This window comes from Diadema setosum, chromosome 1, assembly GCF_964275005.1.
Source record: "Diadema setosum chromosome 1, eeDiaSeto1, whole genome shotgun sequence".
Taxonomy (NCBI): Eukaryota; Metazoa; Echinodermata; class Echinoidea; order Diadematoida; family Diadematidae; genus Diadema; species Diadema setosum.
Genome location: NC_092685.1, coordinates 32,571,976 through 32,590,767, shown reverse-complemented (window position 1 = coordinate 32,590,767; position 18,792 = coordinate 32,571,976). Strand labels below are relative to the sequence as shown.

At 37.9% G+C, this 18,792-nt stretch overlaps 1 protein-coding gene across 1 annotated transcript; it reads left to right on the top strand.

The window, feature by feature from the left end:
- The first annotated feature begins 10,248 nt into the window (after positions 1 to 10,248).
- On the top strand, positions 10,249 to 17,700 carry LOC140235519 (uncharacterized). Its single transcript, XM_072315545.1, has 3 exons — positions 10,249 to 12,438; positions 12,941 to 13,078; positions 14,205 to 17,700. Exons 1-3 carry the CDS (start codon positions 10,410 to 10,412, stop codon positions 15,056 to 15,058), a joined length of 3,021 nt encoding a protein of 1,006 aa, XP_072171646.1. The 5' UTR covers positions 10,249 to 10,409; the 3' UTR covers positions 15,059 to 17,700.
- The last annotated feature ends 1,092 nt before the right edge of the window (positions 17,701 to 18,792 follow it).

Below are 18,792 nucleotides of genomic sequence, written 5' to 3'. Positions count from 1 at the left end.
TATGTAAACAGGATTTCCTTATTTTCAGAGAGCCAATCAATCATCCTTGTTCATGGTTATGCATGATTCAAGGTTGGGGACTTAAATGTACATTGCCTAAACGAGCCAACTAGGTTGTGAAGTTTTATGATAATTCATTTTCCCTACATTCACAGCAAATGTTACATAAAAGTTTTGCTAACAAAAAGAGTTACACGGAGAATAAAACTTGTACAAAGTCATATGAAGTGAATTATTGACATAGCAATATCAGGGTTTCATATTATTATGTGGATAACCTATTGAATTTAACATATTTTCATTTTTCTAGCACAATGAAAGAGCCTTTGGCTTACCTCTTTTGAAAAGCAAGGAGAATTAACCTCAAATTATGTCAGAAGCAAATGGATAGAATGTTTACTTCTTTCTCATGAAATATGATATTTTGTGAAATTTTTAGTTTCTTTTATATCATTGTCCTGTTGTGACATCACAAATTGTTGAAGTCTTCTTATTCACCGATGGTGTGAACAAAACTGTAAAAATGCACAACTTTTGAACGGATTGTCCTATTTTCCTTCAAACTGCACAGATATGTTCTACTGAAATATATCTGCATTCACTCAATCCACATGTATATTTGAGTTTCATTACCCTCTAAGTATTCAAAAAAAAAATATGAGGAAAGATTAGAAAGAATCTAATATCTTTTGACCTACGGTCATTTTTATGAATGCTACTCAGATACCAAAACTTCAGGTTCAAAATTATACAGAAATCTAAAAGGCCAAAAAGAAAGGTGCTTGCCAGTGTAGAATAAGAATCCTCAAAGCTCGTATCATACCGTGTAATAAAAACCTAAGCCTTGATGTGTCTGTAACGATAAATTAGTGGTGGGGAAAAAAAAAAAAAAAAGATTAATACTTGTTAGGGCTTTTTACATAGAAATTCTCCTTTTTTTATGCTGCATGCTGGTAAAAAAACAAAACAAAATTTAAAAAAAAATTACATGAAATGGTTACTTTTCAATTTCAGTGTCCCAATTACAATATTTGCTAAGAAACCATTTGACTGCAAGTGATTTTACTGTTGTTTCTTGATGCTAATCACAATCTTGGAAAGAAAAGTTCGGCCTGCTGTAAACAAAAGCAAAGCACAGCCGAGGTTTAAATGGAAATTTCACTGAGCCTATATGATATGTGTAACTTTGAGCTTCATTGCCAAGAGATGTGTGTGCTGGTATATGTGTGTATTTTTTGCAATCAGAGTAGTCGGCAAAGCTGGAAAATAATTAGATTAATTTAAGATCTTGCAAGTATCCAAGCCACTCTTACAGCTCATTATGGCAATTTTAAAGCACCAATTCCAACATGCCCATAACCCTGATGACAAGTTTTGGCGTGTAATGACTTAAAAAGTTTTTGGTATGCAATATTCTTGTATGCACATAATACTGAAAATATGAGTGACCTGTCAAAGGGTGTATAAGAGCCTGGAAAAAAAAAAAACACCCATGTAAATCACCTATTGATTTCCAAATGTTTTACTTTGATATTTTCTAGTATCTAAGCTATCCAATTGCATATTCAGTAGCATGTCTAATTTAATTTTCAAATATCAACCAGAGAAATTATAAGAAAGCCAGCAACCAAATTCAAACACACTGTAGAGGAAATATACTTGATGTTAGATGCAGTGCACCATAGACACAGTCTAATACCATGACAACATGCTTCATAAGACTAAAATGTTTTGAACTTCAAGATGTTTAGGCTTTGAAATTCAGACAGGAGGTATTGAGCAAAGATAACAAGTATCAAATTTCTTGATTAAAAGAAGATCAAAACAAAATAAAACAAAAATCCCCATATTTTGCAGATCAGTCTGCTTCAGTGTCTACTGCTTTATCAGGCTAATATGCTGAATGGCATAACATCTAAATTTGCATTGTCAGCCATTCTGAACTGAAATCAGCCAGTTTCTCATATCCTTTGTTAATCCTGTATGCTTTGTTATCAATATTCCTTAAAGTTGTACGATGCAATCATGATTTATCAGCACCAATTTCACAGATGTGTAATTGGGACAGTGGCCCAATGTCTGCAGTCTCATGGGTGGATATGCCGTCATGTATTCAATATTTCTTCATGAGCAAGTTTCTGTTTTGGTGTACAGGATATGATCTATTTTACCAGAAGATAAACATCAAAATGATTATGTAAATTGTTAGATATGCATATAGTTGCTATGGAATTCTGTGAATTTCATGCTACTATAGTCACTGAGCCCAGTGAATGTACATGTTGTGTGTGTTTGTAGTCTTGTAAATAGTGCAGATGTTTATATATTTATGGATCATATGTATATTTTGGGCTTGATTCAGCGATGACAAGATGAGATTGTAATATTATCGCCATATTTATGCAATGTCCAGCAGGCGTAGAGAATGATGCTGTCATTTGACAAAAGCTTCCATGGTGAATGTCTGTCTACTTAGAGCATAAGCATTTAAACTTGTCAAAATGAAGAGATGGGAAAGTTGCTCCCATTAGAAGTTGCATCCAGTGAAGCCAACATGTCAGTGACACTTGTAGCAAACTTGTGCAAGTGATGTGACACTATGATATCATTTGAAAGTTATGAATAACTGAATGTCTGTAAGTCACCCACTCTGGCATCCTGCAGACACTTGAAAATAACCATGTTTATCACCGGAACAAGGAGTGTGATCTCGCATCTTTATTTCTCTCTGTTTTAGATTTCTCTCTGTTATTTATTGTACACAAAGATACCAAAAATGCAGTGTTTTTATGCATTGTTATGAAAGAGTGTACCTAGCAGTGTTCTGTGAGAACGTTGATGAAATCGCTTTTCACAGAGTGTGATTTACTCTCATTTAAAATGGTCTGACTCTCATAAGGTCCAAGAACCACTCACTCTATGGGGGATAGATCCTTACTACTGTCATGCTGGTCTGGCACTGGAACAGTCTCTCCCTCTCTCTCTCTATGTAATGCCCTTCCTTGCTAACATGCAAGCAGCAGCTGAAGATATACCTGAATGATTTGTATCATACATTATCCTTTTTTATCTGCAATTATCTCATTTGTATCTGTTAGTGTTTGTTTGCTGCTGTTATAATTACCTCTTTCGCCCTATGTCTAGTGTTATCCTCCTCTCCAGCACCATGAGCATCTTTGATAGAAGGTGCCTTCTAAAAGAAGCCACTACTTATCATTATTATAATTATTTGCTCAGAGATTCTTTAATGTTATTTTCATAGTTGGTAATTTCAGTGAAAGTAACTGTTAATTTGGGCTTGTGTCCCCTTTAAGAACAAATAGAGATGTTTCCCTTTAGTTATTCTCCCTTTGTGCCAAAAATGAAAACCAAAAAGTTTATACACTGATAGTGCAGATATCATGCCCCCCAAGAAGCAGATCCTGACTTCATTCTCCGCATCTGCTAATTGCAATGAGAACCCCCCCCCCCAAAAAAAAAAAAAAACAACAACAACAACACAAACAAACAAACAAACAAAAAACAAACAAACAAACAAAAATGAGAGAGAAAGAAATAAACAAAAAGCTTCAGGGCAAAACTTCAATTAATTTCCCACAAATTTATGACCAAGTTTAGACTGTTGGGAATGTGTTACAAAATTAATGTGAAACTTTTTTTTTCAAAGTGAGTAAGATCAAAAACTGTTCATGTTGTGTTTGAAAATTCAATAAAAGAGAAATCACTTTTGTCAACTATCAGTGGAATGACAATGAGAGAATGCCAGAAAAAGTTGTATTTCTTTGAGCCAACTGCACCAAGCCATGACAGTTATGGGACATATCTTAAGGATAACTATTTGTGTTTGTTACCATTTTGTTTTATCTTTTTGAATGTCATTGTCAATACTTTCACCAGTGCCATGTGAATCTGTCTGCATTTAATGAATACATGCATGAGCAAACAAAACTGGATAGTATAATGAATTGAGTAAATATGTGCCATCTAAAGAAAAAAAAATGAGCAAATATGTTACTTCAACTCTTATCAAATGTTGCTGCTTACTGTGCCTTATTCTGTAAAACTTGAATAAGGTGCTTTCCATCAGATCTTTGATCAGTCAGTGTTTGTAAAATAATACTAAATTGGTGTTCCAGAGTGAGAGGAGAGAAAGTAGTACTTTTATATATTTTTAAAGAAATCTCTGTTCAGTCAGGATTAGTTTACATCTCTGTGAGTGCAATGTAGTGCCTTATCTGCATCATGTGTCTTAAATGGAATTTGTGATTAAAATTCAGATGAGCTACATTCATGTGATAGAGTCATTTGTTGTATTCCTTTTCTCTCTGTTGAATTTCTATGTCCTACCATGATTGTGTGAGTGCTTTCAGCCAAAGATAAGTCAAAATTGAGGGTGTGAATTCAAGAAAGTGTGTGAGAGAACAGTCATATATAATATTCTGCAGCTTCGTTCTTTAAGTGTAGCATAGAAGATTATATATATATATATGTATATATATATAAATTTGTTTTTTCATAAACCCAAGTCAGGACTTGCACATACTACAAGTATACATTGTATTTTCCTATTTTCCATCACATGTGTATATGTAAGTGCAACTGAATGTTGTTCAAATTGGCACTTGAAACATATTTCATTCTTGTCTCAAATCCCAGAGTTTTCTTCTTTTTTTTTTTTCTCTAGCCAATTTTGAATTTCCATCAGAATAAATCTAAGATGTTTCTATACAGAATAACATCAGCAGCAGCAGTAGTAGTAGTAGTGGTAGTACTCGGAAACTCGATACTCAAAACTCGAAACCCGAACTTGATGTCTAGCAACGTAGTAGTAGTAGTAGTAGTAGTAGTAGTAGTAGTAGTAGTAGTAGTAGTAGTAGTAGTAGTAGTAGTAGTAGTAGTAGTAGTAGTAGTAGTAGTAGTAGTAGTAGTAGTAGTAGTAGTAGTAGTAGTAGTAGTAGTAGTAGTAGTAGTAGTAGTAGTAGTAGTAGTAGTAGTAGTAGTAGTAGTAGTAGGAGTAGTACAAATGTAATAAATTTTAAATGTTTCTATACAGAATAACATCAGCAGTAGTAGTAGTGGTAGTAGTAGTCGTGGTAGTAGTAGTGGTGGTAGTAGCAATAATAGTAGCAGTAGTGCTCGTAGTAGTAGTAGTAGCAGCAGCAGCAGTAGTAGAGGTATAGTTAGCATTATAGGATGAATAATGATTATATAATGATAACTATATGATGATAATGATGATTATCAGTAGTACAATTATCATTATCTTATGTTCCTGTTTGAGATATAGGTCTAAAGTTTGGGGGGTTTCTGTCATTGTAGAATAAACCAATCAGCATATTTTCTTGGTACCAGTATGGTACCCGGCCCATAATGCTACAGGAGATGATGATTTTAGGCAAAACCCTCGAGGTCCAAAATCAAAGGTCACAGAATTTTGGCCAAAAATCACACATTCAGCTGAAACTTCATCTAGGAATTTAATGTCCAGTTGTAATGCAGTTTGGTGAGAAATGTGGATTGGGCTAATAATTTGTATGAAATGATAGCACACAATGAAAGTTCAAAGTAAAGAGCTAATCACTCCACCCAGGGAGGTCTCATTCACACCTCCCTACTCTACTCTACTTTTGCCCCCATATCATTTTTTGGTGATGTACGTTGGTGGACAGAATCGAAATACATCTGTAAATAACATTCATAAGCCTGACAGTGGCACTAGGTCAAAGGTAGAGGTCAAAGATTGCTGTACTTTGGTTAATGATCATTTCCTGGTCGTAAGTTCAGCATAGAATGTACAGTGGTACTATACTATGTATAGGTAAGAAGGAAAGAAAAAGTACATTAGCAATTTGGTGGCTTAAATGACAGGCGAATGGTTATATGTAGGCCTATATCAAAGGTCACTACTGCATAGTTTAAAATGTCATTAATTGTTCATCCACACCTTCAGCTAGGAATTATCCAATATTGATATCTGCAGGATAAATGAATAAGCAATTAATTACATATGAGTAGAGAATATCAACTAGGTCAAGGTCAAAGGTTTACAAAATTTACTGCTAAATTATAGTTTTCCAGCCATAATTTCCATTAGGTTGGTCTAGCAAAATGTATTGTATTTTAGTCTAATATACCGTACAGCATGTAGGTAGAAAACTCGCTGGGAACACATCCTTTGTTCATGCAGAGGGTAAAAGATAAATCTGGCCATTATAGTCAAGATCAATCAAATTCATTAAAATGTAAATGAAGGGCCATATCTGTACCTGCATGCCCTTTTTTTCTGATATGCGATAGTGACTGCATGAGAAAGCCAGAGACCCCTCTGCTTTCTCACGCCATCCAGACGGTATGACTTGGAATTCTTTATTACAATGGTGTTAAATTAATGTTAGTTACGATTCAGATGATTATGATTTTTTTTTTTTTAACAGAAAAATAATGATTAATCATTATTATTATCACCATTTCATTTCATTGCTATATATTCATGGTTCACTTATTCATGATCACTATTGTCATCAATTTCAGTAAATGGTAGGTGCCTATAGATAAATCAAACATAAACATTATGCCTATAGGAACTACAAATAACGCTCAGATTAACTATAGGGGGTCAATTATAACCCGGAATCGCGACAGAAGATATAAATTTATCCTTTCTTGTCTGTTTTTTTTTTTTTTTTTAATTCTTCCGCAACTTCTGGTGCTATAGGCTTAAAGTGTTGAAGGTTTTTTTTTTTTTTTTTTTTTTTTTTTCCTCCAATTTTTCCTCTTTTCCCAATCCAACACACGATGTACAAACGAAAGTTCCGGTAAAGTGTTTATCACCGAGATTGCGTCTTTACAAGGAGTTATCTGAGACACTCCTTGGTCTTTGCAGGACTCCAAACATCTCGTTGCATGAAGGGCAGCCATCACCGCACCGCGGGACCGACGGACGTCGTATTACTAGTATCCGGATGCTGCATTCCTAGTCCTCGCTCGATCGATCGGCGGCCAGCGAGCTAGCGGCCAGCACGTATGTGGGGTCGTCATAGGCGCTTCATCGCCGTACGTAGAGCGCGGCCATTGTGCAATCCGTCGAGAGAGGGCTCACTTCAGCATTTACATTAAAAATACTTTGATTCGGTCTCCGTTCGAAACTACTCACTAACGGAAGATGATGACTCAATATCTGACGTCATTAAAAAAGTTCAGAGTGGTTATCAAACATATTAAAACTAAATTCCAGAGGAGCAACACATACACGATCTCTCACAACAAATCAGATTGTTCCTAGCTGAACATTCACTTCACAATGCTCGATATTTTAACCATGTGTCGCTAACATGCATGAGTCGGTCCCATGGGACACACAGACAGGATCGTAATTAGCATCAGATTTCAACACATTTTCTTGACTTTTTCATATCTTAAGTTGCAATTTTTTGTGAAATGCGATCGTCTTTTTGACATCATTTAGGACATTTCTGACAATTATCTGTGGTTTCTGTTCATCCTACAGTTTTTTTGTTAATCATTTATGCCCCTTGCATTTGACCTTGTGTTACTGCTCAGGGCTATCGATTCACGCTTACGGCAAATCAAATAGATGGTCACCGCGCGCGGGCTCTGCTTCACACGCCCGACACGGGTTGTGCAGATATCATGCGGGCCCGCGGGGTAGCGGAGCGGGGCTGGGCGCGGCCGGGCCGGGCCGGGCGCGGGCAGGCAGAGGGAGGATGGATCAAAGGAGTGTGTCAATATTCGTTACACTACTTCCTATATTGTGCTACTGCCGTCACAAGCTTACAATCAATCAAACTTCCTTCAATTAAAAAAGACTGGATTGCACATGACACTATACAAGACTGCACAACTCTGTTTGCAAGTGAAATCTACTTTGAAATCATAACTTCATTATTGCCATGCTGTTATCATTGTCATCACAATACAAGTGATATGTAGGTACCACTACCATCACTATCAAATTGAGACTGCAGAAAATTTACAGGAAAGCAGAAAATACTGGTAGCTGTCATTTGATTAATTTGTTTATCAATAGATACAGTGCAATGTAATTTCATCTGGCAAAGGAGTATACCTAGTTCAAATTATTTGTTTGTTGCTGCACATTATATTGTACATACATGATCTCAACAACTATGAACAGTTGAGTATGCTACAGATGTCATGTCATTTGATCCCATTGATTCTATGATTGTGTGGCAGAAGTATCTCAACAACGTATGAACAGTTGACTATGCTACAAATACCATGAATGTCATTTGAACCCATTGATTCTGTGATTGTTTGTGTGGTAGTAGTATCTCAACAACTTTTTACAGTTAGCTATGCTACAAATATCATGAATATGTCATTTTAACCAATTGATTCCGTGATTGTTTGTGTGTGGTAGTAGTATCTCAACAACTTATTAACAGTTGACTATGCTACAAATATCATTTGAACCCATTGACTGTGATTGTTTGTGTGGTAGTAGCTTGCTAGAAGCAACTTTTGTTCAACACTGGGTACCCCACTATTTTCCTACCCCTATATAATATAGTGAACACCATCACCTTTCATTACTTTGGTCGCTGAATAAAAAGAAAAAAAACTTGACCAACTTTCATTGCATTAACTGCATGGTTTTGCAGCGCGAAAATCTGTACTTTCAACAAAGAACCAGCTAGGAAATTACATCTCTCTGTGCAACACTGATAAAAAAAAAGTATCTTTGATGAGCATGCACTGGATGGAAAGTCAATACATCACTATAGCAGTAGCTAATACCAGTACTTTTTCAGGTCACGTCACATTATTATTGTGCATTTTGTCAAATTCATCAACAAAGATACAAAGTAAACAACCGCCGCATGCACTGTCACTTTAGACACAGATTATCACGTAACGTATCATGTCTATTTGATATAGAAATTATGTACCAGGTACTTTTTTTTTATTTCATTTTTGGCACATGATATGCACCATGTATGGCAAGTATATTATTAGACATGTGTTGCAAATTGCCCGTAGCAACCTACACGTAGATCCATCAGCGTTGTTAGGGTCTAGTAGATATATTATTATCGAAATAAATACTATTACTAGTTTATATACAGGCTACACTCAATATAAGACAAGATATTGCAAAGCCAATGTGTAAATGCACGAATTAAAACCATAGGTTTGATATGTAGGCCGACTATTTTATTACTGATGATCCAATTTAAATTACGTCTAGACCTATAACAACGACAGACTGCTGTCTGACTAATGTAGCGATTGTTAGCACTCTAGCTGGCTACACATAGGAACATAGTCCTTTCTGGTCTATTTTTAATAATAAAAACTTATTGACCAATGAACCATGCAGTACAACATGCATTCTGCATGCAAACTAGCCTATAAACCAGCAAAATAGCACGACATAATGCAGCGGCCACAGGCATGCGCCAACTCCCAAAATGCACGTTCACGCATCGAACAATGGACGACGTGGGACCAAATCGCTGCGCCTACGCACAAGGGGGAAGCGCGAGCGCCACACCGATAGAAATAAAATTCTGCGGCTATTTTGTCAGGAAAGAATGTAATATTTTTTCCGCTAAAGAGAAAAAATGCAATACCAAGGGCAGTCTACTTGATCGTTATAACAGAAACAATAACTTGACACGAGATCATGAATATATCACCTCAATATAATAAAAATCTGACGCTGGCAACGCAACAGGTCATATTTCAGTAGCCTACAGGGTTCACGAAACCTTATTATACCCCTAAATCGGGAGGATGGGTCAATGAGCAAAAAACTGTAGGATGGAAGCCGACTGCATGAAACAGGTAGACATGACCTCTTTCATTCAAATTTAAAAGGAATAGATACAAAAAATTGTCAAAAAATTATTATTGACATGTTATTGATAGGCTATAAATAATTTGCATAAAATCATATTTAATGCATAAAATTAGGGTTACGAAAATGTACACTTATATGGAAATTTTATTAAGATCTTGCAACTACGAATGTAGTGTTTTGAACATATGAATATGCATGAAGTGAGGAGACCTATACTTTCCACCCTCATTCTGTTTTTATTTTTCCAGCGGCCATTCAAAACAGGGGTAATTAAAAATGCAGAGCTCATCAGCGACGAATTGTTCATGTTGTCAAGTTCGATTACGTCATAATCAATATGGCGACGTACGTATATGCGCGCACCCTGAATAGGTGCCAGCGAGCTAGCGGCCAGCTGCGAAGGAGACGCCGTATGATGGCGGGTTATTTGGATTGCGTAATCTACAAATTAGTTCATGGATCTTGTTGCCGAATATCGAAGCATCGATCATATTGGACTATTGCCGGTGGCTGAATTACCTATGAAGTTTGATGTGAATGGGAGTAAATCATAAACTAGCTAAACATGAATGCAGAAGAAACACTCTTTTCGCTGGAGTTGGCAGTCAATTCGGTGCGCGTAGTCCCACGCACGTTACTTTGTCGTATGCCCGCAGTAGCATTCCGGCTTCTTGATTTTCCGTCAGTTATCATCGAGCAAATGGAGTCGACGGAGATGAAGCAGATAAAGGAAGCTGTTCAGAGAGTTTGGGGTAATGGGAATGATATGCCAATTCAACTGGAGGAGCTGAAAGATCGCCATGGTAATTATGAATTCAATAAAGGGAAGTCATCTCTCTTTAAATACAACATCAACTCACTTCAGTCTCACCTACTCAATACGCCTCTCTATGTAATGATTGTCGATCTGTGGAATAATACACCAAAGTTGGTTGGTCACTGCAATGTAGCTCTGAATGGGATAATGAATGAAATCAAGGCTGACGTAATAGAATCTGGATTATCTGTTCCCTCCGTCCATGGAATTCAAGGACGGTTTCCAATATTTAATTTGATGGGCAGTGAGGTAGGCTGGATATCACTTGGGATCAGAATGCTCAGTCTCGGAGGTAATCTCATCCCTCACATCCCTGATGCAGCTTTAACCAGGAGGTCAGCAGCAACTGTCGGTCATCCCCTTGGTGATGTTGATATTAATGTGCCCAAATGTAATCCAGAACTAGAAGGTGCACCATCAAAACAATACCAGGTCCAAGGTAGAACTGAAGAAGAAACAACAAAACATGCTAACCAAAACTTTGTTAAGGCAAGATCTGCATCCTTGTCGATACCCCCAATACCAAAGCATGTGGAAGTAGACATTTCTCATCCAGCACTTGATTTAAGACCAGTTCAAAGTGATTACACAAAGAATGTGGATGAAGTTGGTGCTGTTTCTCATGGAAGTGGTGCAAGAAGAGGTCAAGAGCAAATTGAGGCCAATATCCATGGGTCCAAACCATGTCACTCCACTGTCTTTTTGGAGTCTGAGCAATCAAGCGATGTAGACATCATTACAAATACTCACATCCCACCTCCTCTGTACTTCAATTCAGTGAATGAACCCACAAAAGAAAGAAAAAGAGACTTGCAGGTTCATTCTGGTGTCCAACAGACAATCCATTCACAAAATACTGCAGATACCTGGAGGAAATCTGTGGATATGCAAAATGATTCAAAGGCTTCATCTTCATCTCTTGGGGAAAGAAGAGAGCTTGAAGTGCACTATGTGTTACATCCACCAGAGTATCAGGGTGAACCCAGTGTGAGGAAAACACTAAGGAAGCATCACAGAGATAAATCAGAGAAATCTATGAAAAATCTTGAAAACAGTGTGCCAGGTAAAGTTGAGGTATCGAGAGGAGGTTATGAGCATGAACAAGAGAATATTGGCCACCAAAATGTAGAAGACTTGAGACGAATGCCCATTCTAAATGCTCTCTTGCGTGAGCTAAGTCTTCTGTATAGACAAGATGGCAGTGCAGTACTTCCACCACCAGCTGGAAACAATTTTCCCAATTACCCTGAAGAAAAACAACACCATAAAAAGCAAGAGAGGGTTCAAAAGGAGTCTAAAACTGTTCATCATAAAGAACCTGAGCCATCCCCTGTAGTAAAGTCCCAGTCCCTGAAAACCTATCGACATAAGCACAGGGACTGTGCCAAGCCTCCAAGTGGGGTACCTGCATCAAAGGGATGGCTAAGGCAGGAGCCAGCAGTTCGCAGGAAAAAAGAAACCAAGCTGCAATTCAAGATGACCAACTCGCAGAAACTTCGCCTGCAGCGGCATAACCCAGATGCATATCAGCTCTTGGAAGAGCAGGAGCGGATAGCTGAGATACAATTCCAAATTCGTTCTGCCCAGCTGCAGGAGGAAAGGTCAAAGAATTCTGCACGCAAGCAGAGATCCAAGAGAACTTTATCTGCAAGACCACACCAGTCGGAAGAGTCATATCAGCTCCAGGAGAGAAATGTATCAACAGAAATTTCTCGGCATCAGGATAATTTGTCTCCTAAGGACAAGACTGTAGATCCTGGATATGCCGCTGGACTAGGTAAGCAAGCAAAATGCAAAACTCATGTAAAAATTGTACCAGTGGCAGGTGCTGAGTTTTGAGTGACTCACTTGATTACATGTGAAATCACTGTTTGTGTATCTGTTGAGTCAAATATAATCTGCAACTACAAGGACTGACATTTACTGATTTGTTTATTCCCCTTTTTGGGAGCAGGGGCATAACTTACAGTGTAGTGTCTCTCTTCAAAATAATTATGATAACATCAGATATGTTGTCAAATATCTTCAAAAAATATGGCACTCAAAACCTTGGTAAAATCATTGCATTGTCTTCATTCATTCTGCTAGTCTGTACAAATGTGTTCAGATTGTTTAAAGCATTTTCTATTAGATGTCATGTTTTGAATTTCAACTTGTTAAAGTGAGTAATTTGTATATTTGAAAAAAAATGCATTATGTTGCTGTTTGAAACATTCTTTTCAATTCCATTACCCATTCTTACAGATTTTCATGAAAGGAATTAACCTTTTTTTTTTCAGAAACCTACATGATTTCTGCAGATAACCTGGTCAATCAAGAAGAAGATCTAGAAGTCAGCAAAAAGACATTGCAGTATCTCCCCAGGCAAGCTGTGGAGCACCCAGAGCAACCAGCTCCTGAAATGCTTCCAGAAAATGGTTAGGTCGTCTTTTTCCTTTCCTCATGCAGGTGACGTTGAGACAAAAAAAAAAAAAAACCCCAAAAAACCAAAACTAACGGGTCCCAAAATAAACAAAGGAGGCTCAGAGTATTAAGCATTACTTTGTGTGTAGTTTTGAAAAATGAAGTTGCAATGTACACATTTTCTTTTTCAAACCATCACCATGGAGTTGTTTTATCCCTTTTCATATCAAAAGTGATAGATCAAAGTCACATATGCTTCAATTCACTTCAATGACTTTTTATGTAGGTGAACATGTTATGACTCCCTTTCATCATTGATTGATTGATTTTATTAATGCATTTCTTTTTTATACATAAATGTAACACAAAGTCAATTGAACAAAGTTGTTGACTACAAAATTGTTTAAATCTAACAGTTGAAACAGGTAAGTGAGTAACTAAAATATGCAGCATTATTCTGTGATATCATATTACAACATATAAATTACTAGTACTCACTGGCTCGTGTTCAGCAGTACTAATCAGTGTGAATCCCATCATCTTGTTTTAAGTGTGATTTGTGCCAAAAAAAAAAATGATCCCCAATCTTTGTCTAACTTAAGTGATGACATGATTTACAGTGATGCCTGATCCTTTTGGCCGGAGCTTTTGGGACATTTGTTTCCCTTGTTTGCATAATTTGTGATTGACATCACTTATGTAGCCATGCCATGCACCGACTAAGTTGAACACAAATCTTCGCTACATTTTTTTTTTCTAAATAAAAATCGAAATTATCCTTCTCATTGAGGTATCTTACAGTTGTTAAGTCATAGCAATAATTATGCTGCTTGTTTATTGGTAGTAAATGATTTCGTAATGTCTTTCTTTTGGATGTACAAAACCTCTGGGACTCTGTTTACTGAATGACATCATGGCCACATCTGCATCAAAGTGCTTGTAACCGATATCAGTGTGAACATTTGCAACTTGAGACTTCCACGATATTCTCATTTTTGTGTCATTTTCATGATGAACCATGCTGCTATCAAAATAAAACAATGTTTTCACAGATCACAGTGCTGCTTTTTCTATAAGGCCAAGATGCAAACCAGACATTTGTTGAGGAGAGGTTTTGTTTGTTTTTTATGTGTTCCACAGATGTCAGTAGTAGCGAGAAGAGTGTCCACAGTATCAGCATCCGTTTACCATCAGCCTTGGACCAGGATGATGCAGATGATAGAGGCAGTACCAATGACTCATCTGCTGAGAACAGCAAAGATGACGAGTCCAAGGCTGTCAATGTTCCTGGATTCTCCATGGACGATCTTGAAGGAGCAGGTGTGCAAACAGAAACTGCAGTATCAGGTAATGACAGTGGGAAACAAGGCATGGAAATCTACTCTGATGATTTTAATGACTCGTACAGGTTTGAATCAACAGGCGAGCAGGAGCTTGCTAGCATTAAATCCTCAGATGGCTCTGCAAGAGCTTCTCACCACTCGCCACTCAGTGATCAGCGCAGTCCATCTGTCCTGTCCAGAGATGAAGCTCAACTCAGCCATTCTAGTGCTAGTAGCTACAAAACTGCTGTGTCTGTGGAGTCATCTGGTGGCAGTAAAGGAAGAGACGCAGATGCTGTGTCAAAGACATCAACAGCAACCTCCAAATCCTCAAAGTTCAGTGGTAGTGTTGGCTCTAAATATCCAACAAGTGTCCTCAGTATTCCACAACCGCAGATGTCTGCAAACTCACCTGTCCCACTCGCAAGACGTTCGACCGCAAAATCTGTAGCTTTCAAGCACGGTAGTGAGTCTCAGCCACCGAAACCCAAGCCCCGTCACTCGCTGGAGCGGACCACCAGCTCCATCTCAAATACCTCCTTGCTGGCTCCAGACCTGACGCTCTCTGGCAATAGCTCTGCCGTAAACACATCAGAGTTGAGACCAGACTCCAGTGATGATTACCAACCTGATGGCAACTACTCTGATGATTTTGACAGCGATGATACATAGAGCATTGGGGATGGATGGAGTGAGAGGACACAACTATTCCCTGTGTGTATTGAGATTCCTTCTACTAACCTTCAATGTGTGCATGAGTAGCTGCATGTAAATAACTGTATTGCTAAGCCATTTCATAGGCATTCTTAGTCAGTTATTCTTCCAAAACTTTGGTCATGATACGTGTATCAGACTAACCCCATGACATATGATAAGGCAATATCACTCCAAAAAGGGTTGGCAATTTTTAAGACTCCCCCCCCCCCCCCCGAAGAAGGGGAAAAAAGATATTTAGAAAAAATTAATCAAGTAATTGCCAATGACTTTCAGTGAAATGTGCGCTTGATATGAGAAAAAAAAACACATCAGCACAGAATTATGAAGAAGATACATGAGTGAGCTGAACTTGCTTTAAAAACTGCTACTAGTATCCTGCTTTTCTACTAGCTGGTAAATTTGATCAACAGTACAACTTACACACAGCATGATTTTTGTAGAGAAGATGAACCTTGATCTCACAAGCCGTTGGTGCCTATTGTTTAGATTGTATGCATATACATTTATCAAATAAAAGTTGGATGAGACATGTCAACCTCCATGATAAATGTATACTTCTGCTGCTACCAGTCAGTCCAGAGCATGCATTTGCTTATAATGCCTCCACCAATTTGGGTGTCATGAATGATATAGCCCCTCAAACTCAGTTTATCAGTCAATATTTATATTTCATCACAACTGATTGACAAATTGCCCTACATTGATGTGAATAATTCACAAGCACTGAATGAATTAGTGTTTTAGGAGTAGCCATGATGGGCATACATACTAGGGCAGGATACAAACCTACTACCTCGTGATCACTCGACAGGCATCATATCCACTAGACCACCTGGCAGCCAGTGCTGGTACTGCGTAATTATTCAAATTCATGAAATTCTTATGTCGAGTTGGTGTTTTTGTTTTTTGTTTTTTATTGCAACTGACTGTCAAAGTGCCCTACATCAACATTAATAATGAACATGATAAACAAATGACCATGATTTTTTTTTCTTTGTTTTATCATGGCTACTACTAAATCACTGAATAAGTTGGTGCTTATTTACATGTATGTTGATCAATCAGTTGCAATTAAAAACAACTTGATGCAAGAATTTCATGAAATCAACATAACATTCATGAAAATCATCTCGGCTTGTATTAGTGATCAGTGCACTTGCATACAGTACCAAGGTATGCATTTACAGTGGCCGTAGGTTTTCTTCTCTCTGCATTACAATGGTGTGAGGGGCTTTGTTTGGATTCCATTCTGTATGCCACACACACTGCCGTGCTCACATTATTTTTTTCCTCCACACTTTGATTGATGAATACCCTTGTTACCCTGTACCATGTAAGTTGGCTAGTGGCTGTGGTGTTTGCTTCTACAGTCTTCTTATGCTATCGTGATCCAAAATATGCTCTCAATTATTGTCCGATATGCTGTTTTCATGCCAATTCAGTAATGGCTGCCCTGACATGAAGAAATCTGTTGCATCTGTTTGTCATTTTTAGTCTTTCAGGGCTACAGCTCTCATTGCACAAAGAAATTCTGTATTCAAAAGTACATTTCAGTCTTTCACAATAGTGGATAGTAGTATCCATCAGATACTCATTTGACCCAGGGAACTGTGTTGATTACTTACTACATGTATCTTCCTCCTGGATGTGCTTACCATTGTTCTCTGTGGTAGAATTTCCATTGTGTCCATGAGAAATACAAAATCAGCCCTCTTACAATACAGTTGCAGTCAAAGGTCCTCTGTCATAAAGCAGGGCTGCCAACCTTGAGTGAGAGTTTGGCATGAGACACTGCGAGGGAGCAGAGCGACCTCCTGGCTAGTGCCTGGCAGCCTGCTGTGCGGCCATACGTATGTACTACGTACACAGTCAGTGTATGTAAAGCGATGTAAAGCACACCTCATAGCCATACATGTACTGTCATTTGCCAAAAGTACAAGCTACGCTCACGTGGTATAGGTAGAAACCAATCGTAATCCAATAGCTCGTCTTTGCGCGCGAACCGAAAACGATTATTAATGGTTAAGCTTTACACCCGCATGGGAAAATCTCGAAATTTTGGGCTTGGGCACATCGATATTCGGAATATCAGAGAATTTAGAGATATATTTATTTTTGTAGTCATGTACATTCCATTTTGGGGGTTTAGCGTGAGATTTCGTTTATCAGAGTGAGACAGTCAAAATTGGTTGAATTGCTTGAGTCTCACGCTCAATGCGTGAGAGTTGGCAGCCCTGCATAAAGGGTTGGGACATGTACATAATGTATTTGATGTCTCTTCTGAAATTCCCTATATCATATGGTATTGTGCAAAAGTCTGAATCTGTCTGCAATGTGGTATTTATGTATCAACATGTATGATTCACCATTCATGGGACCTCTGTAACATATCTATTGAATCGAGTACATGTATACAAATTGTATGCACTGTCTGTCATTCATTTTGTCCATGGAAACTTGTAGGTGAAGGTAAGTGGTGTACATGTACTGGTACAACGCTGTATGGATTTTGTGGGAAAAAGGATATGGAAAAAAAAATCAAGTACTTGTGTGTGGCACGAGCTACATGTATTAAACAGAATTACAGTACTTCTACACACTTTCACCGCCTACAACAATGCTGATCAATTTTTGTTGAGACTTATCCCTTCATTGCTAAAATCTCAATATGCAGTAAATAGCATGCAATTAAAGCTAGAACATGATCCATGATTGGCAGAATTGGTACCAAGGGACATTCATAATTTTCTTCAGGAGTGTCTGGTCATACATTAGTGCCATGAATTCTTGCAATGGGCCGTATTTGTCAGAACAAAATTGTCATGCTACTTTGTGTCCCTTCATGCTGTTCTGTTCTTATCTCAGATTGGTCTCGACAATGTAAAAGTGCATGAAGTCCAAATGTGCACTCTACCCGCACTTCGTCAAGCACAGTGCATTGAAAATCACAAGCTATTATTAAAATGTATGACCCTGCAGTGGTCGACATGTATCTTATTCGACTTGTTTGAACGCGTAGCACCTTGCAGTCAGCTCTACAGGAGTTAAAGGGTGTGTACAGTTCTGGTTGAGGTGAGGATTTAGCTTTTAACGTTTTGCGAGATATTCAGAAACCACTCTATGAGATGTCAAAGAGCATGCAGTTCTATGGGGTATCAAAAGTTTATTCGATGAAAATCGGTTTTGAAATGGCTGAGATATCCAAAAACAAGGTGAAACAAAGAGATCCTAATAAAGTTGTGGCATGTCGCCTTTTATTATTACCACTTTTTGGGATATCTCAGCCATTTGAAAACCAATTTTCATCAAATAAACGTTGAATCCTTCTTAAAATTACATGCTCTTTCATATTTCATAAGAGGCTTTTCATTATCTCACTTAGGAATGTTCAAAACATGAATCCCCACCTCAACCAGTACCGTACAGTCCCTTTAAAGCTGCAGAAGTTGAATTGCTGCCAGTTACAGACCATATCAGCTAGAAAATGTGTGCCTTGATGGATGACGACAGCATGCCAGCCAAATGTTGCCTGGATCGATGCTTATTTCTCCAGTCCCAACAGACTGGTTGTTAACTGCATACGTAGCCAGATGTGTGAAATGTAATGGGCGAGATACAATTGTACATGTTTTTGACCTTGGCTATTACAAACAGGGGTTACTACAGTATTCAGCTGTGTAGAATGAAGC